The following is a 23,567-nucleotide window of genomic DNA, read 5'->3' as shown; positions in this document are numbered from 1 at the left end:
GTGGGGGCCACGCAGGGGAGCCCTGGCTCAGCCCCACCGGCCGAGGTGTGGGACATGCCAGGGCTGGTGGGGCCGGACCTCGGGGACACGAGGCTCCGCATCCCACCGCTGTCCCCAGGGGCCACCGGGCCCAGCGGGACTCAGGGCCTTGGGGCAGGACAGGGCTGGGGGTCCCTTGGGGCACTCAGGGCCGCTGATCTGTGAGCCAACCCCCCCCACGCCTGTACACGGCCCAGAGCACATCAGTACCCCAAAATCCCCCATCCCACCCATCCCTCCCACCCCTTCCCTGTGGGGTCGCTGGGCTGTCGTATGAAGTTTTATTGCCGACATGCAGGAGTAGTTCCGATGTAGTACAAAAATAACGTCTTTATACAAATTTTTTTCCTCTTTTTTTTTTTCTTTTTCTTTTTTTCCTTACAACAGGCTCTGTCCCGCCGTGGCCCTGTGGCCCCTATGCCCCCTGCACCACCCCCTTCCAGTTTGCCTTAGCACAAGTGGATTGACCGGTGCTGCCACTGCAGGATCCTGGTGTGATACAGCCTCAGGGAGTCCCAGAATATTGCTTTTTGCTTTAACATTGGGGAAAAACAGTAAAAATAAACAGGGAATGAGGCAGGAGAGAACCAGAAGGAGAGAGCAGGGCCCTGCTGGGGTGCTCAGGGGCTCCCTGCCCTGCTGCTGGTGGCACAGGGGGTGATGGGCCCACGGGACAAGCCCATCATCGTCAAAATAAATAAGGCGAAAGAACTGGGGCTACTGGCTCAGCTGGGCTGGTGCAGGGAGCTGGTCTGCGTTAGTGTTCACGAGGCCCTGCCTGGCCACAGGGCCTTGGCGAGGCGCAGGCAGGCCGTAATGCCCGACACGGCCAGGGAGGTGCAGGTCCAGCCCCCTGGCCCCACAAAGCCACTGCTGGGGTGGCCCAGCTTAGACCCCGTCTCCTTCCCCAGCCCGGGGCAAGAAAAGGCAACAACACGCTACAAACGTCTGCATCTCGCTCCCTGCCCACGCCCACCGTGCTGCAAGAGCTGGGCCCAGAGAGCAGTGCAGCCCCAAAAAGCAGGGCAGCCCCCCCAGCTCCAGCCCTCCCTGCTCACAGGGCTGGCAGGAGGGTGACGCCAGGGCAGGGAGCAGCCAGGAGCAGGGAAGGAGACAGCTGAAGAAGGTGCTGCCGTGAGCAGGAGCCCTGGCCAGGGCACTGGGAGCCCTGGGAGCTCTGTGTGAGAACAGTTCATCTGGCAAGACAGGCATCCAGTTCATAAATGAGGCTCAGAAACAATCGTTCCTGCTCTCAGCACAGGCCAAAGCTCTTCCAGTGGCACCAGGTGACAAACCAGGATGTCCTTCCCCTGCCTTGGCATGAGGGCAGAGGCAGCCCCAGGTTTGGGCTGGGATGGCAAGAAAAGCTGGGAACAAATACAGTAGAGACTTCAGCCAGCCCCTCCTATCTCTAGGCAAATTATTTTGGGAAGCTTTTCACATTATAACTCATATATTACATCTGTACCACAACTGAGAGGGGGGGAAACGCTAAATCAGAATTAATGCAACTGTAACTGCACCTGGGATATGCTACTGAAAAAATAAGATTAAATCATAGATCCTTATAAACTAAAGGAATCAGTGAGAGGTGGGAGAGGGGGCAGGGGCCTGGCGGGCCAAGTCCTGCAAAACCTTTGAACTGGGGACAGGATCTGATCCCTGCAGGCGGTGCTGCCCTGAGGCGGTGGCCGGGCGCTCCGGTCACAGCGGTGGCCACACAGGACTGGCCAGCGTGGCCAGACCAGGCGGCACGTGAGGGCAGAAACAGATTTGATGCAGATGAAGGGAAGTGGGAGGTTTCAAGAAATTCTGCCTTTCGAGAAACCCTGATAAATCCAAGCTTATTCAAACCACACGGAGCGGGCGCCACGGGCCGGCGCCGCGCTGCACGGCCACGGCTCTGTGCCAGCAGCTTCACCCTTGGAAGTCTCCTCCTTTCCCACGGGCTTTGCTCGATCCAGAGAACAGCATGGTTAAAAAGACAAGAGAGGTAGATTACAGTCATGATCAAAAGCAGATTAGTCATCTAGGCTTCGATTTTAAAAAACAGATTCCAGAAGATGCCAAGAGGTTGCTGCTTCCAAAACTAGCTTTTCCAAAAGTCTTCTCCGTCCGGAGCGGGTGTGAGTGCGTGTCCCTGGACAGAGCTTGGGATTGCTACATTATTCCCCGTCGTGGGACACCGGTATTGCTGTAGGCTGGAGCAGGCGAGGTGAGGGCAGACTGCAGGGTGGTGCTCGTGCTCTTGGGGCGTGGGCAGCTACTTCCGGAGGTACCTCTGGGCCAGGATGGCCGCGTCCAAAGGGTTCATGGGCTGCGCGTCGTGGCCCAGGCGCCGCACCGGAGGGATGTTCCCGAACTGCCGCTTCTGCAGGAAGCTCTTGGCCTCATGCAAGGTGTTCTTCTCCTCAGCCAAGAGCAGCTGCTGCCTCATGTAATTCTCGAACTCGTACTGGGAGCACTCCTCCGTCACCTTCACCTGCAGAGACTGACCTGTCAGAGCCACGCCTGGCAGCCCCACGGCTTCTCTGACGGGCCTAACTGGGGTCCTAATGCAGGAAAGGGACCTGCTGCTGGGGACGCAGGCAGGACTTCTCATGAGCTAGCAGTGCCACCAAGACACAGCTCTGGCCATCACAGGCAGCTCTGTCCCGACATGGCTCATCCCAACCCTGGCAGTATTGAGGCTGCAGCTGCTTGACCCCTGTCCCTGCAGCAACGTCACAGATCCTGCACGGCTGTCCCTGGGCAGCCAGGCCATGGCCGACACTTCTAGCATGAAACCGGCAGGAAAACAGGATGTTTGCTCCCATGGCAGAGCTCACTGAGAGCCAGAGCCAACACTGCTGCCTCCTCCCAGCACTGCCAGCTGTGTGAGAGGGAGTGAGCGCTGCTGGGAGCGGAGCGAGCTGCTCTCATCAGCTCCGGGGCCGAGCTCACTTCCTGGCAGCTCAGCCAGCTGGATGTGCCTCCTGCTCCCAGCAGCATCGGCCTTTCCTTCCGCTGCACAACGTGAGGGACTCGGCTGTGTCCTCCCCGCCCTCCCCTTCCCAGCTGGCAGACAGACTGGCACAGCAGCACAGAAGAGCAGCTCTGTGGAAAGCAGGGAAACCTACCTCCTGGGGGTTTTCGGGATTAGCCACTTGGTCATCTATGTCCGGCACCACTTGCAAAGGGCCACTCAGCGAGGACATGGACTGCCTGGAGGAGAGCACAGCATTGGGATCCAGAGCATAGCACCGGCTCAGCCACCCTCACCCAGCCCCAGGGTGATCCCACTGGGATGGCCATGGCTGCCATAAGCATTTGCACAGGCCTCTCCAGCTGTATCCATCAGCACACAGTGGTGGACACATGGGATTTACAGGCTTACTGCAGTTCCCAGACTCTCCTCTGGTGAGGTGAGCCAGCTGGAACAACACAGCCTGTGTGTCCTGTCCCTCCCCTTGCACATACCAGGACGCTATGATGGAGCTGAGGGAATCCAGCACTTCAGAAGCCGTCAGCCGCTGCTGTGGGTCCAGGACCAGCAGTTTCCGGATCAAGCACACAGTGTTTTCTGAGACCCGGCCATCCCTGGGACAGACAACACAGGGTGGGCAGAGCGTGGCAGGATGGACACGCTGGGAGCACAGGCCAGGAGCTACAGGAGCCACCACTGCTCTGAGCCTGCCTCTCCTCCCCACAAACTGTCCCCCTGCTCCTGCTGCCGAATGCACACAGCCTGTTGTCGGTACTGCTGTGACCCCGGGGTGCTGAGGGGAGCTCCTCCAGCTCCAGCTGGCCCAGGTAAGCCCCCCGTGGCCAGGCAGGAGGGGCAGGCTGTACTCACTCGGGGATGGTGTACTCGGCAGCCTTGATTTTGCGGAAGAGCTCCTGAGGTATGCTGTCGTAGAAGGGGAACTGGCCGTAGAGCATGGTGAAGAGCACCACCCCCAGTGCCCACATGTCGCTGGGCTTCCCACGGTACGGCCGGCCTGCGGGGAGAGGGCACACACAGCCTGAACATCCTGGAAAGCACAGCCTTGGCTGTGCTAACCCCTCACCTCCCACAGCTGAAGTGCTAACTCCCACATGGGACCTTTTTTCTAAGCATTAACCAAAACACTTAAGGCTTCCCATAACATGACACCAAAACTCTTTCCAAGGCGCATCCCCTGCGAATGAGCAAGTTGTCCTTCTCCATCTCCACACAAGTGTCCTCCTGTTCCCTATGGAGCAGGAATAGCCCTGCTGTGAACCAAGGGCATCAGGTAGTTGGAATGCCAGGTCAGTGTCCCTCACACAGAGCCACCCAGCTTGCAAGGCAGAGGGAATTTAAGGACCAGGGAGCACAGGGAAGGAGGATGCAGGAAAGAAGACCAGGAAGGATAAAGGTGAGCCCATGGAGAAGGGACTCTGACTGTGGGATGAATCTAGCACACAGCCACTGAAGCCAGATGTAAAGGCACAGAGTGTGCAGAAGGTGCTTTCTTACACAAAGACATTTAGACAAAGATGCTAGACAAACCCTAACCCTGCTGCAGCCCCAGGATGCACCTGATGGAAATGCTGCTTCTAAGCCCCTTTAATCAGCACACAGCAGCATGGATAGGGTCACAAAATCAAACCCCAGTGCTACAGCAGAGCACAGGACTCGGGGAGAGACTTCCTCTGAGTCACACAGTGAGTCACTGCTGCAGCATTTGGTATTTGTACTAATTATTCTTTGCTTTATATGCTCAGAAAAAGGCGCCTCTCCCTCCTCCTTCCAACTTTTCCTGCTGTGACATTTCAGCAGCCATCCCTCAGCAGAGACAGCTTCTCCTGGAGACCCACAACAATGATTAATTCCTCAGGCGTTCCAGCTTCCCCCTGCACAGGAGCACCGGCAATACAGAGGGATGTGCCAAGCCTGAAGGTGCTGGTGATGCCTGGAATGTCCTCAAGTAACTTCCCCCTTGATACTTGGAGGGGAACTGTAGGCTGAGCAATTTTGGGAGAGCACAGGATGGGCCCCACGGGAAGGTCTGTTGGCACACACCAACAGCTGGGGTGCAGCACAATGGCACTGAGAGCCAGGCTGGGCAGAGCAGGATGAGTCCTGAGCTAGGACTGTGCCTTGCAGGGTCTCAAGCAGCCTCAACTGTCAGAGATCAGCCAAGACAGCCTGTTCAGAGCCCCGTGGCCAGTTACACCGCAGGAGTGCCCTGAGAAGAAACATGAGAAGGTAGCTGGAGGCCTGAACAGATCAGCACCCCGGAGCAGAAAGGAGCAGCTCCTTGTAGCTTCCTTCAGCCACTTGAGCCACAACTGCTCCAAGCTCCTGCAGAGCAGTTGGCTTCTATCATCCATCTGGTCACAAGGGCCTCAGGATATCCTGCAGAACAGGAAAGGCTTGCAAAAGCCTCAGGATCCACCTCCTCGCCTGCCTTTGCTCCCTTCCTTGCTGGGAGGGAAGCGCCTCAAACCTGCCTGGCAGATCAGGATGGAAGAACTCAGCTTCATTTACTGCTGCTGCCTGCAAACCTGACAAAAAACCTCCTGAGGGGAGTCCACTGGGGCTGGATCTTCCAGGAGTGGCTCCCTCTGAGGCATTTCTGCAATACAGTTGCTTGGGATACCAGGAACAAGTAACTCATGTGTTAACGCCTCATATCTACAGGAGGGAGAGGCTTTGTATGCACAGTCCCACCTGTATGTGCAGCCTTCAACACTCATCTGGCTCACCTGCATGAGAGGAAAAAACCCCCAAAATGATGCCTGGGTCACTACAGTGACAACAGGACCACCCCTGCCTGCTCAAAGGCTGGTACAGGAGCACAGAATCACCAGGTTGGAAGAGACCTTCAGGATCATCGAGCCCAACCCAGCCCTAACACCTGAACTAAACCCTGGCACCCAGTGCCACATTCAGGCTTTTTTTAAACACACCAGGGATGGTGACTCCACCACCTCCCTGGGCAGACCATTCCAGTACTTTAATCACTCTTTCTGTAAAAACTTTTTCCTAATATCCAGCCTGGTCATAAAAGGAGACCAGGTTGCTCAAACACAACCTACCCCTCCTAAAGCCCTGCTGGCTGGGTCTGATACCCTGGCCATCCTGTAAGTGCTGTGTGATGAAATCAATATAAACTCTTCCATTACCTTATCAGGTACTGAGGTCAGGCTAACTGACCTATAATTACCAGGATCTTCCTTTCCACCCTTTTTGTGAATGGGTGTCACATTGGCCAGCTTCCAGTCATCTGGAACCTCCCCAGTGAGCCAGGACTGCTGGTAAATGATGGAGAGCAGCTTGGCAAGTTCATCTGCCAGCTCCCTCATCACCCTGGGGTGGATCCCATATGGTCCCAAAGATTTATGAACAGAGCAGAGATAGATGAGAGCTCATGGAGAGAAACCTCCTGAAGCAACTGGACAGAAAGCACAGCTGTTCCTGATGGCCTCATGCACTGGGAACAGTCACAGGCAGGAGGACACCAGGGAAAGCTGCTCTGTGCTAGAGCCAGACTCTGCTCAAAGCCTCTGCTGGAGACAAGGCACAGGCCAGACTGCTCTGGCCTGCTGTCATCATTCCTTTAATTTTAAGTAACTCTTCTCAGTTGGTCCAGAAGCTGCTCAGAGGGTCACTAGCTCCCTCCTGGAAGTGAGCAGCAGCTGGAGGAACTGGTGCTCTCAGTGCACAGCTGGAATACACTGACATCCTGGTGGGATCTGGACTGGCTGCCCCTCAGGCCCAGGGTTTTACCTGCAGCTTAAGGAAAGCCTCAGGAACTGAATTCTGACACCAGGAACAGAACATGTTGTCTGCAGTCAGACTCATTTGGGAACAGGCGGATTTGAATTAGCTTTGAAGTTCAGACAAGTCTTAAGAAAAAAATCAGGCTCGCTCCTCCCCTCCAAGTTTCCCAGCTGGAAAAGCAGACCAAGTCTCCTAACTGGACCTTAATTAAGAGGCTCTCATGAAGGTGCATATGGGAACACAACAGGTGGTTTTTCTTGTTGTCAGGAGGCACCAAATGAGTGAAATGAGTGCTGAGGGGAATTCCTACCACTGAGCACGTCTGGGCTGATGTAGGCAGGGCTCCCACGCTGGTCCTTCAGCAGGTCATCCTCGCTCACCAGGTGCTTCCCCAGGCAGAAGTTGGTGATGGTGATCCGGTGAGTCCTGGGGAGAAGCACAGGGGGTCAGGGAACACAGGCCATGCTGCACAGGCCATGCAGCACAGACAGCAAGTTGACTCCAGAACAGGGACTGTGCCTGTGGGGCTTTCTGGGGGGCTGGGAGAAGACAAACAGAGCTGTAAAATGAGCTCTATCCCAAAGGGGAGGGATTCCATGCCTGCCAGCAAGGCTTGCGAGGCACTCACGGGCAGTAAAAGGCTCCTTGACAGCTGTGACAATGTCAGGGTGGCCTGTGTCAGCATGGCTGCAAGCACAGGGTGTACCTGGCTTATCTTGCAGCCTTGGCCAATCTCCCAGGAGCATCCCAGCCTGCAGCACCAGAGCTGCAGGATCTGCCCCAGGTGCTGCCTGACCACTGGAGGGCCTGACTGTCAACAAAGCTGAGGTTTATTTCAGCTGCTGATTGTGCCCTGCACGTCCCAGCTGCCATCTTCTCCACACAGCATTTTCTGGGAGCTAAGGGAAAACACCCTGTGGAAGCTGCCCCGTGCCTGGCCCCTGAGCACTGTGTGTTTACAGTCACCAGAGGAGCTGCAGGAGTTGTGATCAGACTCAGCACAACCACGCCTGTGTCACTCAAGAGTCCCACACAGGAGCCTGGTGGCAGCCCCATCTGATCCACAGGACTGCTCTGCATACACAGGTGTGCACAACACAGAGCCTGATCAACACCCAACAACCTAACACAGAAAAGGGAGTGCTGCAGGTACACAAAATTCCTTTTTTAGTTCACCCCTAATTCCCTATGGCACTCCCAGCTCCCATTAATGATTTTTTCCAGTGCAAGTGAGCTAATTACAAAACTATTGTTCCATTAATCTTCCCTGTCATTCAGGTAATTTGGATTTTAACTTACAATGTAAAGGTGTGAGTACAAAAACACTATCTGGAAGATTGAAGATTTCTTGAAAAGTATTTCACAACTAGAACCTGAGAGAATGGATTAAGTCAGTCACAATAACCAAGAAACATTTCCAGCCAATCTCACAGACAAATGAAATAGAACCAAGTGTGGGGGTTGGCCACGGAGGGCTGGTTATTAAAACAGACAGACTTGTGTTTAAGAAGTGTTAGCTTCAACTGTCAGGAGACTTCCCTGGCTGAATAACAAGCTGCAGGATTTGTTAAGGACTTAAAAGACTAAGTGTTCTATAGGACACCAAAATGTTCAGGGTTGCTTGGTTCTATTTAGTCCCTGAAATTTGATCTAATCTGTAATCACTCAACTCCTCCTCCACTGGCATATGAGGAAACCTGAGAGGCTTTAATGTGTGTGGGGAAGGAGGTCTGAGGGAGCCCCAGGTGGGATGTGCCTGCCTGGCCCTTGCAGTGCCACGTTGTTACCTTCCTTCCCTGCCCTGAGAAGGGCCCTGGCTCTTTTGTGAGCGGGGCTGGAGCAGAACAAATGGTTCTGCTCCTCTCCATGGAGATGGCTCTTACGCCTCTCCCACCCTTCCCCGTGACTCACTGCTGCACAGGCTGCAGCCCTCCCTCACCAACGCTGAGTAAAAAGCAAAAGCAGAGATGTAACACACACAGTGACTCTGGCAAGTGTGCTCAAAGCTTCAAATACCTCCCCCTGCTAGTGGGGCCCTGGGTGTAGCTCCATCGGTGGGGTGCTCCCTTGCACTCAGTGCCCAGAAAAGAAGGGAAGTTCTGCATGGATCCTTTGAAGCACCAACCTTTGTCTGCCTCTTCCAGCAAGGAGGAGAATCAAAGCAACAAGCAGAAGAGATTTATCTTCAAGCAGCTCTACAGAAACAACTTGAAACAACTTAGAGGTGGCCCTGAGAAGCAGCAGCAGCTGCGTGTGTGTGTGGGGAACCAAGAAGTTCAAGCTCTGTAGATAAAACCCGTTTCCTCTCAGTGTTAGGGAGGAGAAAGCAGCAAGCTGTGAGCCCAGCAAACCTGCAAGCTTTGTAGACTCAAAGCCTGCAGAAATCCAGCCTTCCTGCTTTTTATTCATTCCACAGAAACCCAGACAGTGTGAAAAGGATGAATTCCACTCATTCTTCAAGTAAATGCAAAACATTTAGTCAGTAATGTAATCCTGGAGGAGAGAGCAGAGGATCTGAGCTGAACTAGGCTGCCAGCTAAAGAACACAGACCCCAAGGCACTGGGCAGCTCCAAAGAGCCACCAAGCAGAGCCAGGCCACCACCCCCTGCCCTGAGCTCCTGCTGAGCTCCTGCCCCTCTCTGGGCTGGTCCCTCTGGGTCTGCACCAGCATCCAGCACCTGCCAGGCTCCAGAGGCTCCTGTCAAACCAGCAATGGAACAAGGGAGCCGTTTCACACACAAATACACACTGGACAGAAGTGCTTTTGTTTAGGTAAGTCAATATTTCACTGCTAGCAAAAACACAGCAGTGCAGCAGCCAGATCTAACACTGCTGTGATTGTAGAACAGCCAGCAGGGCTGGGAATGCCTTTAGCATGATGGAGGGTGAATGATGGGAACAGAACCAACCACCATGTTTTTTTGGTTCTTTTTAATATATATAAAATCAGTACTTCTCTTGCAGGTTACTAAATTACTATAAATTTGAGTTTTCAGCAGTTAGAATACAAAAAGAAGTCCTGACAAGGGGCCACTAAGCTGGGTGGGAAAAGTGAACTACCCACTATTCATTTTTGGAGATTAATTTATATAACTTTGAACTGGACTTGTGGTTTTGCACAGCCTGCTTTCTCTTTCCCTCACCCTCCTGCACAAGAGCACTCAACAAGTGCTGCCTCTGGCTGTGTTTGTATTAGCAATCTGCTTCAAGGAAGAAACAAGACTACTGCCAGGCCAGCAGCTCTCCAGCACACTTACCTTTTGTTTAGCACCATGTTTCCTAGTTTCAAGTCTCTGTGCACAATATTTTTCTGTAAAACACATAGGAGTATTATTTTTAAAAGCCTATTTGTTGTAGAAGTATAAATTTCATACTTGCACAAGAGCATTAAAAAGAAATCATGGCATCTGCACTCTCTGAAATAACCCAGGTCAAGGTTCCAGGTCAGGTTTCACCCTGAGTACTTTGTGCCCCTCACTTTTGATTGTGATCAGGACAGAACAAGCAAATTTGCTACCGTGAACACAAAGACAGACTTAGTGTATCCAAGAGACCTGAAACTGAAGTGTCCAGGCTTGGTTAGAGCAATCTGATGAGCATTCCTGTACCAGACCCACGCTGCACTGTCCTGTGTCACATGGGAATGAGTCACACATCAGCAGAATCCATTTTTAGTACAATACTTTCTAGTTCATTGATCTCAAAATTTGTAGCTTGAGGTTCTGATCTTCAATCAATTTTTACACTCTGATTTATTTTGCCTCTCAAGGGAACAGTTTCTGTTTCCTGTGTTTGATCAGGCTCTGCTCTCCTCTTTGACTGCCCCTGTCTGAGGTTACCACACTGTGGTTCACCTGACCTGCCCTCAGCCCAGCTGGCCCCTCTCCACAGCCCACAAACACCACATTATCATCCAGAAACGTGAGGAGCAGGGAGGGAAGGGAACGCACTTTAGGGCTTGGGGCACGAGGTCTTATGCAGAGCACTGTTAACATCCATGCCCTGGAACCTGGCCACTGCCTGCCCCAGGAAGTTTTGAAGCATCTGCTATTGTAATGTGGGAAAACTCTGCCTCCCAGCACTGGAAGGGAGCTCTCTTTCCAAGCTCTCACCTTGTGTAATGCTTCTACCACTCGTACCACGTCATAAAATATCACCACGGTCTCCCGCTCGCTGAGTCTCTTCTCTTTAATGACATAATGCTGCAGATTGATCAGATCTGCTGTTTTGTCACTGAAATCGTGAGCACAGAGACAGTCCAACACCAGGCAAATGCGCTTCTTCATCTTTCTGACCATCCTGTTGGCTTCGAGATCTTCTATGATTTCACAGGCTCGGTCCTGTGGGGAGGCAAACACAGCAGCAACCCCTCAGGGAAGCTCCAGGGCACATGCACAGAGCCTGGCAGAATAAAGAACTCAATAACCGGGGCTGATCTTAAAATAAACAAATGCAGTCACAGTGCTTGGTCTTTGTCCCGAGGCAGGATTTCAGAAAGATACAGGAGCTCTACTTAATGAATCACAGAACCCAAGGCTGGTTTGGGTTGGAGGGAACCTTAAGTTTCATCTCATTCCATCCCCTGCCATGGGCAGGGACACTTTTCACTACCCCAGGTTGCTCCAAGCTCTGTCCAACCTGGCCTTGAACACTTGCAGGGATGGGGCAGCAACAACTTCTCTGTGCCACGGCCTCCCCACCCTCACTAGGAAGAACTTTTCCTAGGAGGAGGAGGAGGAGTGCAGAAGGCAGAGGAAGTCTCTGCTGTGCAGCTCTGTGTGCACATCAGCACTAATGCTCTTTATGCACACAGACACCTTGAGCTGAACCCAGGACAGCTCTGCAGTGGAGCAGCCTCTGGGAAAAGAGGGATCCAACAAACTGCTCATAAGAAGAACAGAAATCTCAAGGCACAATTAGCAGTTCTTCCATGACAGTAGACAAGACACAGCTGAGCTGGACATTTGGCTTATTTAAGACTTAGTACAGATGGCCTCAAGTGAAAAGTGTGTTGGTAAAATGTAACCAGCAAGTCAGGCAATACCAACACCCAAAGCAGTAATTGCTATCAGCCCCTCACATCAGTGAACAGCCCTAAAGGCACCATCAGCAACACAGTCCACTAACATAAAAACTGACCAGCACGGTGACTGGTTTAACTTGCTGAACAGTTTCTTGGCTATTTGTCCCCTTTGACAAGTTATAAACAGTACAGAGACCGAAAGCACAAATTTAATTCTAAAAGGTGCCAATTAATTTGCCAATGAAATAGCTGTTGTTCTGTCTGAAGGGGGGGGGTGCTGAGTGCCTGTCCCCTCTGTGAATGTTCTCACATTTCCCCAAATCCTACTGTACTCTCCAGAGCTCCTGTTTGAAGCAGCAGTGGTTAACCTCAGAGTGCTGCAGCTTGGACACACAAGAGCAGGGTCAGCACGAACTGTACACTAAACAAAAGCAGCTCAATCCATCAGCAATCCCTGGCATTGCCCCAGCCTGGAAGGTGACCAAGTGTACCTGGAAGAGCCCGTGATGATGGACCACTCCTTCCTGGTTGTGGAGCAGGGAAAGAAGAGAATACTCCGTGTGCAGCAGCATCTTGCCCTGTCGCTCCTCCTGGGTTTCTATTCCTTTATCACCTCTTTCTTCTAAGGTGAGAATCTTCAGGAAAAGGGAAAATGCCTTTACAGTTCCGAGAGGCACACAAGTGCCCCCAGCCCTCTCTCATTTTTGGCACTCCCATGTGTTTACAGCTGGTGGAAGTGCTCTGATGGTTGTGTCCTTGCCACAGGCCTGTCTGAAATCAGCACCATCCACAGCAGCAGCTTCATTAACATGGAAAGGTGGCAGTTTGCAAATTATCCCAGGTGCTTTTTCCCTCCTGGAGCTGCCCCATTCAGGTACAGATCCAAGGGCTCTGGGAGAGCAGCACAGCAGCAGAGGCCTCACCTCAGGGCTGATCTGGACACGGATCTGGCCCTGCCAAGGGGGAGCTGCAGCAGCCACGTCCCACTGCACTGGTTCAGCCCACACCTCTCACTCACTGCCCAAGTGCTTCTGCACAGGAGCTGAAGAGCCCTGAAGGTCTGGGAGCCTGCAGTTTGCTTACCTTCAGCTGATAAAAGTCATCTGTCCCGTCCTTTCTTGCCAAACACTGAACAATACTTGGCACAGGGGAGTTACCTAAACGTGGACCTACAGCACAAAGCAGAAACAGACTTGTTTTCCCTCCAGCAGCAGTGACTAACCCAGGTTACATCAGCTGTCCCCAGTTATGTTTGCTTGCACCAAGTTCCCTTTTTTGCAGGAGCTTGAGTGTATTTTCACAAATCCAAAGTAAAAAAAAAAAGGTCTTGAACTCTGAAACCTTTTGGGATAATGTTTCATTTTTCTCTGGAGAAACATTTATCAAAGCCCACACATGGCCCAGCTGTTTGCAGAAATCCTAATTTCTGCATGCCTGAACCACACAGCTCTTACATTCAGAGCTACACCCATGGCAACTGCTGCTGCCACACCTGGGAACACAGCTGCCACCTCTGCAGGGATGGCTCAGGGGTGTCCAAAAATAGCCCAGATTTCAAGTTAACATACAGTCTCCACTCCTCACTTTAAATCAGTTAACTCCAAATGATCTTCCACTGTTTTCCAATGTGATTGGTTTGATTTTTGACAGTTTATATAACCAATTCTGAATCAACAACTATTCTAGCAACTCTCCAGAGCTGGCAGAGTGGCCTTGCCTTGGTACATACCACTTTGAGTGACCACTAGTGAATTGTTAAGTTGCCCTCATGCTGATGTGACCACACATTACAGGTCAGCAGGGTCAAACACTGCCCCACAGCTCTAATCAAAAAAAACCCAATGAATTTGGTATTTTACAAAGTTTAGGAACAGAGTTCAAAAAAAAACCAGACCAAACCAAAAACCAAAACAAATCCCCCATGGGGATAAAATCAAGATCTCACATTTCTCTCCCAAGCCCTGCCTGCCTTGCTGCACATCCCACATCTCCTCAGCTTGGCCAGCTGCAGGAGCTCCCAGGCTGCTGCTCTGCACATCAGCGACCTGCACTCTCAGGTAAGACACTGACTTACACACCTGCTTCCCTTCATTCCAGAGTGCCTTTTGTTTTCAGTTTTGCCACCAGCAGCCACTCTGCCAAGCGCAGAGCCCCCTCCTTGCTTACCCAGGATGAAAGGACCTGCTCTCTTGGCGTTATTCCCAGAAATCCCCGCACACAGAGCCTTTGCCTTCGCGGATGTTTCCCCAGCTCCTCTGTCCGATGCTCGCCGCTTCATCCTTGGCTCTTGAAAGAGGAGAGAGATCACATCTGATGAGCCACTGAGTTATTTTCTCTTGTTATCCCTGATTTCTACTGGAAGGCTCTCACCTACAGATGCACTGGTGGCTCTGCCTACTTGTGTGTCTACACACAGCCCTGGCTCCCTGCTGACAGACCAGGGGTGGGCTGCAGGCTCAGAGCAGTTCTCGAGGCATAAATCAGCCTCGTCATTCAGGGCAACATTTCCTACAACAGTTGTTTGACAGACATAGTGGGAACAAGTCAAGATAATTAAAGCTTGTTTTACAGCAAAAACAAGTTTGCAAATTAACATATTCTAAAAGCTCTGAAAGAAGATGCCCAAGTCAGCTCTGTGTATGGGTGTCTGCTGCTGCTGCAGCCTTTTGGGGGTTCCTCCACAGAGGAGCCACATGAGGCATCACAGCCACCCACTGAGTCCCTCTGAGGCTCGAGACTGTTCCTCAAATAGCCAAGAATGCACAAAACTGACCACAAAAATCAGTGTCTTTCACCTTTCCCAACAAGGGCATAGAAAACAAGCACAATAGTTATTGTGACATTCAGTTCAGTTCACAATGTTTTTTCAAAAATGTATTTTTAGCCTTGAAAAAAGTCCCCTCTTTTTCTGTACCTCATTAGACTCTGACCTTATTACATCTCCATCTACCTACATCCAGTACAGCTGGAATTTGGACTCCAGCACATACAACCCTGTCACCTCAGCCTCCACGTGCAGGAATCAATGCTGTGTTTAGAACAAACACAGTATTAAATGCCCCAATGGACATTCCAGTGAAAGGCAACACTGGTGACAACATGTGTGTTTTCCTGCACAACCACTATGGGCAAAACCCTATTTGATCTATTAGATGTGAATCTCATGGTTTGCACCTAGGAATTTATTCAAGGTCCGTACATCACCACTGTTTAGCACCAACAACTAAAAAATCAAACCTCCTCCTTATTCAGGTAGTGCAGAAATCTGATTTCCAACGTCCATTTTCTGCTGCTCAGAATTCTAAAGAGAATTTGCACAGCCAAGACCCAAAGGGCCAAATAAACTCAAGGTTTATGACTAAAACTAAAGAAGAGTCTTGTTTCAGTTTAGCTGGAAAAGCATGTCTCAGGTAAGCTGCTGGGTGTGGTGTGAGCTCTCCACATCCATCAGCTCCAGCCAGTGGAAGCTCTGCTTCCAGTACAGCTCCTTTTCATCTCTAGATTTTAGAAAATGGCTTCAAAGACTTTTGCAAACATCTACACATTCAATGTCTGTGCTCTCACTTTTTAAAGATCCTTTGGGGGGTAGGTGAGAAGAGGAACCAAGCACAGCTCCATTTCCTTACTCATACCCAATCCCAGGAGTTCTTCCCTAAGAGGTTACTACAACAAACAGGGGAAAATATTTTTTGGGTTGTACATATTTGCTTTAGAAGATCCCAGGTGTTTCACCACGTAAGAGATTGATAAATCACCTCCCTGTGAGTGAGTTCACTCTCTGGCAGTCCCGCCCTTTCTGTGGACACAGGCTGATCTCACTGCATTGATTCATCCAGCAGCACCTGTCCAGGACCAGCAACAGCCAGGAGATAAAGGGAGGAGCCTTGCAGCAGACTTTGCATCCGTGCACTCCTGACTCCAGCACTTTCACACCTCCACAGAGCAGTGTCACCATCCCAGTGAGCTGAACAGGACACACTTCTGACCCCCACGTGCTCCCTGCTGTTCATTCTGCATTCCTGACCCAACATCCTTCTGAACTCCTCCTCTCCTTGCACATCAGCACCTCTGCTGGAAACACCTGAGTAACACTTCCACTGGAGGAACTCCCTGCACAGGAGCTATGAGATCATTTCATTGTGGAATTCGGCTTGCTGGTGCAAATGGTGCCGCTGTAATCAAAACAACCTGAGGACTCACGTAGTTCAGCATCAACTGTATCGTTACTCTTCTTCCAAACTAGGTTTTCCAACGTCTCAGGAGGCAGGAGTCGTCACCTTGGAGAAGGCTGGATGGGCAAAAGGTCGAGGACTCTGTAATGTGAAATGAGATACACTTGATGCTGTGGTTCTGGATTATTCTGATTATGATAACACAGGATGCACTGAACCTTTATGGCCCCAAACATCTCTGTTTGTTTGGGCTTGGAAAAGGATTGAAGCTCCTGGTGAGAGAATAAATAGACTCTGGAAGTTCAGTTCCTGCACTGCTGGACAAACTCCCCCGTCACCCATCTCCAAAGTGATGCAGGGCAGGCCTTTGGAGCAGGGACAAACGTGGGCTCCACTTCAAGCCCCGCCATGCAGCACCTGCCTGGGCTTCACAGCATCTCAAACACACCTGACTGAGCACCAAGAGACTCCTTGCCACCACCAGCAGCTTTTTATCACGCTAGGAGTTAACAGAGTTCGGGTCAGATCAGCATCTGCTATCACTGTCCCTGGGATGGAGTGTTTTAAACATGGGTTTGTCCTGGTTCCTTGCAGCAATGTAAGAGGCTCTCTCTCAAGACTGATCCTGCTGACGTTAAAATGATTTTTTCTTTTCAGTCTTAAGAACTGGAAAGTCCCACCTGTTTGTAGATAGATGCATCCCTTCCCTCCAATTCCAAGCTAAATCAAACCACCCTCCTCCCTTGTCCTGCCATTGGAACAAAAATGGTCCCTCACACAGACAAGGTTACAAGTCCAGCACAGAAATTTATACTTAATTTTGATGTGACATATGGGATATATCAAACATCTCACTAGAGAAGCCAGTCCAAAGTCTCCCAGTGTGCTAGCTAGGGCTTTAATAGAATTATGAATCAATTAATTTGGGGACCTAAATGTAATGCCTTTTAATTATATAGCCTAAGGAAATTGTTTAATTCCTGAATTACTGCATGTCCCAGTGCCTGGTGTAACAACAATGGAAAACATGAGATGAGGAAAGCCCTTTTCATCCTAGAATAAGGAACAAGCAGGTCCTGCAGTCCAGCAGCCACAGCTCAGAGCTGGAGCTGGAAAAGGTACCTTTGGGGCATGAGCAGAATTACTCAGCAGCACAGAAACCACTCATGGCTCCAGAGCAGTTGATCCAGCCCCCACTGCACTTTTGGGGGGCTTGTCTTGCACCAAGGGCACAGCACGAGCTCGGGGGTGGTTACACTTCTTGTGTGAGGACTGGGAACCCCAAAGTGCTCGACCCTGCTGCTGTGATGAGCTCATCATGGTGAATAAGGCAGCAGATGGGCTGGGAACCAGCAGCAGGCGACAGAGCCCAAGAGCACCTGCTGGAAGTTCAGGACTGCTGAGAAGCTGCTCCTTCGAGGAGCTCACACCATTCCAGGGCCCTGCCTCTGGAGCCCACAGATGGAGACATTCTGCCACCCCCTGCAGCAGCATTCCTGCCCAGCGTTCCCTCCTGAAGCCAAAAGCTGCAGCATTTGGGATGAAGCTGGAGAGCTGCTCCGCAGGTTTTTGTCCCTCTTTGTGCAGCCTTCAAGTTTGCAAAAATAAAGGTAAAAAATAGAATCACATGAGCAGCATCAGGCTGCACCTTTTCCCACTCAAATACCACAGTGGGCAGTATTTATCAGTGATGGTTAATCCAAGGTCACATTTAAGCCTGGCTCATGGGAAGCTGTGTTGGACATGACCTAAAAACCTCCATGAACAAAACATTAAATGGGTAAAAGCTGGAGCACGGCCCAGCTTCCCACATGGAACAGCAGCAGGTCAGTGTCACTGCAAGGAGCAACCATCCCAGTGTTGCCTCACTCCTTCCCGGGCAGACCTGGCCAGGAACAGCTCAGACCCGAGTCATCAGCACGCCCAGGGACAGAGCCTCGGCTCTCATTGGAAAAGCTTCCCTGAGAACAGGCGGAGTTTGGACAGGCAGGCCTGCGGAGGAGTCACTGGCTGGGGGATTAAAGGGAATGTTTGCGGGGCAGATCCCAAGGAAAGCAGGCTGTTGCATTAAGTGTATGAAATTTGGTCAAAAACACACCCCTTGTGTCCCAGCTGGTCCTCAAGAGACCAGGAGCACATGCAGAGACCTTGAAGACCAAGAAGACATCATCCCACCCTGGGAGCAGGGAGAGGAGAGTCACCCACCAAGTGTATCCAAAGGCTTTCTAGCTTTTCTTCCTTCTCAAAAGCTGAAATCTCTGCCCCCCTCATCCACAGCCCACCCATATCCTCTTCCTCCCACGCCACACACAGAATGATCTAGGGGGGAAACTGAGCAAGAAAGTCATGCGTGCTAGCATGTACTTCATTAAGCTGATGTGCATTTTTAATACTTAAATGACCCTTAATCAGGCAAAAGTTTCTTTTTGGACACAGTGTCCTTCAAAGTTTCAGTCATAGGACTTTTGTTTTGTTCTTCAGCACCAAACCAGGCCCATCCTGTCTGTGCTGTCCCTCCTGCAGCCAGCTCAGCCTTCCCGACACCAGCCAGGAACAATTTCATCCCTAAAGATAATGTGGAATGCACAGGGGAAGACTCAGCTCTTCCCTGGCTCTTTGCTCATCATCTCACATGGGCATGTGGGGAGGAGGAGTGGGGGCATCAGGGTGGGCTCCACTCCTCTCCCTCTGCACAGCATGGGGGAGATTCCTTATGCAGGAATGTTAAGTTACTGAAGGCTCTGGGAGTTGAACCACTCTCCAAGAGAAGTAATAATATATATATATATATAAAAAAAGCCCATTGGATGACTCAGTCCAGCCTGTGTTCCGCTGCGCTGCCCTTCCAGGAAGGGAAGCCTGCTCCCGAAACAGAGCCCTGACTCACAGGGTTCTTGGAACCGAGAGGAGACTCATTCAACTTCTTCCCTAAGCGAGAAGTTCGCTCAAAACCAGGCACAGAGTTTCTCAGCCCACAGGAGTAGGAAGAATCCTGGGGCGCTGGGACAGCCCTGTGCTGTTGGAAGGCACCCAGGGGAGTCTGGACTCGCTGAGCTCTACGAGCTGGGAGACAGGAACACCTCTGAGCCGCCCCACTGGAGATCCTCCTTCCTCAGCCCAACCTGTGGATCGGCTGAATCCCAGGCACAAGGCACAGCCAGCACCTGGGAGCCCCTGCAGGAGCCCAGCACACCTTACCTCCACCCACATCCAGCTGCCGTCAGTCTCCAGCTCCTCAGGGACAAAAAAGGCTTCCACAGGCCAAGTCACACATCAGGGAAAGCAAATTCCATCCTGGCTGCCCCCCCGGCAGCCAGGGAAACTCTGAAGCACAGGGTTCCAGTGCGTAATTACGGCGCAAGCAACAAGCCAGGCTTTCTTCAAGCCCTTCTGATGCATCAACACATGAGATAGCCAAGGACTCATCTCTGGGAGTTCCCTCTTTGGTTACATAAACACCAACCTCAGCTTAACCCGTTCGTGCTGCAGCACAGGCCACATCCAGCAGGAAAAATCCCCATTCCAGCACAACACCCTCACAGCAGCAGCCTGGAAATGCAGCTGCAGCACTTGAGGCTGCACTGCTGCCCCAGCACGTGAGTCCCTGACCCGGTCTGTGCCTGCAGTCAGGCCGTGCTCACCTTCCAAACCCCACCAGGGGTGAGCGGTGGCTTGTATGACAAGGTTTAATTTCTCACTGATTGCCTCTGACACTATCAGTGTGCCACAAGCCCCTGCAGCAGGACCTCTGTGTGCACAGAGTGTGACCCACACACGTGCTGCCACTTCCCAGCGAGGTGTGGCTGCAGTTTCTTTCAGCAGTGACTCACCTGGCCCTACCTGGAGACAAACGTGTTGAAGTTACCTGCACACACTGCCAGGCCTACGCTACTGACAGGAACTGCACGCTCATGAAAAAATATTAACCAAAACAGCCTGTTTCACACAGAAAATGGCCACACAGAGCCTACTCTCCAGCAAGAGCTCCCAGGCAGGAAGGAGACACACACTGTACCTGCCTGGAGCACCTGGAGCCTCTGCACAGGTAACATCCCCTGAGCTCAGTGGGCAGCTCAGGCACAATCCCCAGGGCTGTTCCTATTCCTAGTCACAGAATAGTTTGGGTTGGGAGGGACCTTAAAGGCCCTTCCACCCTCCTGCCATGGTTAAAGAGACTTTTCACTAGCCCAGGTTGCTCCAAGCCCCGTCCAGCTTGGCCTGGAACATTTCCAGGGATGGGGCAGTCACAGCTTCTCTGGGTAACCTGTGCCAGGGCCTCCCCACCCTCACAGGCAGGAGTTTCTCCCTAATATCCCATCTAAGCCTGCCCTCTGGCAGTGTGAAGCCATGCCCCCTTGTCCTGTCACTTGAGGCTCTTCTAAGTAGTCTCTGTCCATCTTTCTTGTAGCCCATTCAGGCACTGGAAGGGGCAGTTATGTCACCCTGAAAGCTCTCTTCTCCAGGCTGAACAGCCCCAATTCCCTCATAGCAGAAGCTCTCTGATCAGGTTGGTGCCTCCTCTGGACTCGCTCCAGCAGGTCGATGCCTTTCTGTGCTGAATCCCAGCACAGCTTGGTACCTATGAGGCTTCCCTTGCCTGTCCCAAGCTCTGAAACACCCTGAGGGTCACAGCCCAGCTGAACTTTGCTTTTAGGGAGCACAATTATGAGATCAAACCCTCAGCATGGATACCACAGAGAAACAAATCAAAGGATGCAGCACGAGCCCTCCAGCAACGGGGAAATATGTCCTGAATCCTGAGTGCTGCCAGCCCTGGGCTCCATGCCAGCAGGTGAGTGCTCCCCTGCTGTCCCTCGGGCCACGCCTCACCTGGGTGCCAGCCACCTCCTCACCTGGGTGCCAGCCACCTCACCTGGGTGCCAGCCACCACCTCACCTGGGTGCCAGCCACCTCCTCACCTGTGCCCCACTGTGCCCCTGCTGTCTCAGAGCAGCCAGCTGTCCCACGGCACATGGCAGAGGGGTGGTGGCTCAGCCCCACCACATCAGGCAGTGTGCTCTGCTCTGGCTTCTCCAGCTCCCTCTGGACGTGGGATTGCAGCCCGAGGCCCCCAGCACACCTGTTCGTACCAGCAGATGTTAAGCCCATACATTAAGGCTCTGAACAAGCAAAGAACTGAATGCCCAACTCGGGTGCAGCACATTTCAGCACAGCCTGGGCAGGAGGGAGCAGCTGGATGGGCACAACCAAAGCCCCGTGCAGGGGGTGGAGATGATGGCCCATGAGGTCCCCCCAGCAGGGAGACCTCTCACACACCCTCAGCCCTGCACAGGCAGCAGGGCCCCCAAAGGCCACGACCAGAGAGGGCCAGCACCCCCAGCCCCTCAGGCGAGCTCCCACGGAGCGCAGGGCAGGGCCCCTCCCTGCTCTGACACCTGCTGATGTTACTCACCCTCACTCAGAGGCGCAGCCCTCACCTACTCACCCACTGCTGGGGCACACGAGGCTCCTCCTCGGCACAGAGCTCCCAAAAGTCTAAATTCAAAGGTTCCTGCCCAGACGCGGGGCAAACCCAGCCCCAGTCACGGGCTGCGCCTCCTTCGGTCTCGCAGACCTGCCCCCGTGCTGGCAGCACCGCCCCAGCCCCCCGAGCTGCTGCGGGGCTCAAACCCAGCCCCGCGCCGGGACAGCACCGAGCCGAGCCGGGCGGCCAAGCGCCCAGAGCCGCCGGCACCTGGGGGCTGCCCCGGCCCGGTCCCGGCCCGGTGGGCGAACGGTACCACCGGTACCACCGGAGCGCCTCCCCGCAGCGCCCGGCCCGGCCCAACGCACAGGGGGACCGGCATGGGGACGGGCCCCGGGGCCATGTCCCGCTGATCCCCGCTTCCCCCTCGCTGCCCCCGCGGTCCCGGCTCCCCCGCTCTCCTCACCCCTCACTCCGCCGCGGCCCGGCGCGGTTCCCCCGCTCTCCTCACCCCTCACTCACCCGCGGCCCGGCGCGCTTCCCCCGCTCTCCTCACCCCTCACTCACCCGTGGCCCGGCGCGGTTCCCCCGCTCTCCTCACCCCTCGCTCTCCTCACCCCTCACTCCCCCGCGGCCCGGCGCGGTTCCCCCGCTCTCCTCACCCCTCACTCAGCCGCGGCCCGGCGCGGTTCCCCCGCTCTCCTCACCCCTCACTCACCCATGGCCCCGGGCCCGGCCCGGCCCGGCCTCGCTCCGCTCCGGCGGCCGCCTGGCACCGGAAGTGACGCACCGCCACCGCCCCCCGCCGCCAGCCCGCCCCCTGCCGGCCGCCGCCGGAACGGGGAAACGGCGGCGCTGATTGGGCGACGGCGACAGCGCGGGCGGTGATTGGAGAAGAGCCCGGGGGCCGGACCGGGCTTTGCGGCGGGCCCTGATTGGTTGGAACGTGCGGCGGAGAGGGAAGCAAGCAGCGGACGCTGATTGGCTGTGGTGCGATGAACCCGTCGCTGATTGGCTCAGGCTGGGGCCAGGCGCCCGCAAGGCTGGTGAGCACGCGGGAGAGTCGAACGCGCCGTGATTGGCCAAGGGGCGGGGCGTGTCCAGATGGCCCCGCCTACAGAGCACGTGGGCCCCGCCCACAGAGCCCCGCCCGGCGGAACCGGGACCCCCGGACTGGGACCCCCGAATTGGGACCCCCGAACTGGGACCCCCGGACGGGACCCCCGACTGGGACACCCGGACTGGGACCCCCAAACTGGGGCCCCCGGACTGGGACCCCCGGACTGGGACCCCTAAACTGGGACCCCCAAACTGGGGCCCCCGGACTGGGACCCCCGGACTGGGACCCCCGACTGGGACCTCCGAACTGGGACACCCGGACTGGGACCCCCAAACTGGGACCCCCGACTGGGACACCCGGACTGGGACCCCCAAACTGGGACCCCCGGACTGGGACACCCGGACTGGGACCCCCGACTGGGACACCCGAACTGGGACCCCCGGACTGGGACACCCAAACTGGGACACCCCGGACTGGGACCCCCGGACTGGGACCCCCGGACTGGGACACCCGAACTGGGACCCCCGAACTGGGACCCCCAAACTGGGACACCCGAACTGGGACCCCCAAACTGGGACACCCCGGGTTTGGATCCCCGGACTGGGACCCCCGGACTGGGAGCACAGAAGCCCCGCTCTCCGAGCCCCGGGCTGGCACCGGCGGGGTTGGAAGCCCCCGGGCCGGGCCCCCCGCGCTGCCCGGCGCTGCTGCCCGGCCGCAGGGCCGTGCAAACACGCACCCCGGGGCACGGGCACGGCCAGGCTCTGCTCGCAGAGCCACACGGCTCCGTGCCCCGCGGGGCCCCTGTGGGAACAGGCTGTGGTGGGCTGCAGACTTTGGTAGCACCGCGGGGTTTGGTGATGGAGGGGCGGGAAGCAGAGGAGCCGGCAGTGCCAGCATCCTGCGTCCTGGTTTTTGAGGCACACGGTGCTGCCCCTTCCCCTGCATGCTCCCCTTCATCTCGCTCTCCTCCGAGCACAGACCAGAACCGGCCCCCGTGGCTCCAGCTCCCAGGGCAGCCATGCTGGTGACAGCAGGTCCTTTGCTCAGGAGGCAAGGAAAGCCCGAGCCAGGGGCGGTGGCATGGCAGCTCTGGTCCTTCGGCCATTGGAGGAGG

At 54.1% G+C, this 23,567-nt stretch overlaps 1 protein-coding gene across 1 annotated transcript; it reads right to left on the bottom strand.

Moving 5' to 3' along the window:
• Window positions 1–1,473: 1,473 nt before the first annotated feature.
• Window positions 1,474–22,192, bottom strand: STK40 (serine/threonine kinase 40). Its single transcript, XM_053999045.1, has 12 exons — window positions 22,109–22,192; window positions 15,994–16,106; window positions 13,960–14,079; window positions 12,877–12,962; window positions 12,285–12,428; window positions 10,883–11,110; window positions 10,028–10,080; window positions 7,080–7,195; window positions 3,875–4,019; window positions 3,499–3,618; window positions 3,159–3,243; window positions 1,474–2,521 (listed from the first exon to the last, which is right to left on the bottom strand). Exons 3-12 carry the CDS (start codon window positions 14,069–14,071, stop codon window positions 2,303–2,305), a joined length of 1,308 nt encoding a protein of 435 aa, XP_053855020.1. The 5' UTR covers window positions 14,072–14,079; window positions 15,994–16,106; window positions 22,109–22,192; the 3' UTR covers window positions 1,474–2,302.
• Window positions 22,193–23,567: the final 1,375 nt, after the last annotated feature.

This window comes from Vidua macroura, chromosome 25 (assembly GCF_024509145.1).
Source record: "Vidua macroura isolate BioBank_ID:100142 chromosome 25, ASM2450914v1, whole genome shotgun sequence".
Taxonomy (NCBI): Eukaryota; Metazoa; Chordata; class Aves; order Passeriformes; family Viduidae; genus Vidua; species Vidua macroura.
The sequence above is the reverse complement of the archived record's forward strand: the minus strand, read 5'-3'. Positions and strand labels throughout refer to the sequence as shown.

Excerpts from the sequence above, each read along its gene's own strand:
- STK40 (XM_053999045.1), bottom strand. The coding sequence starts at position 14,071 with ATGAAGCGGCGAGCATCGGACAGAGGAGCTGGGGAAACATCCGCGAAG. Across the intron at positions 12,429-12,876 it reads ATGACTTTTATCAGCTGAAG|ATTCTCACCTTAGAAGAAAG; the intron begins GTAAGCAAACTG and ends CTTTTCCTGAAG. Across the intron at positions 10,081-10,882 it reads TGGTAGAAGCATTACACAAG|AAAAATATTGTGCACAGAGA; the intron begins GTGAGAGCTTGG and ends TGTGTTTTACAG.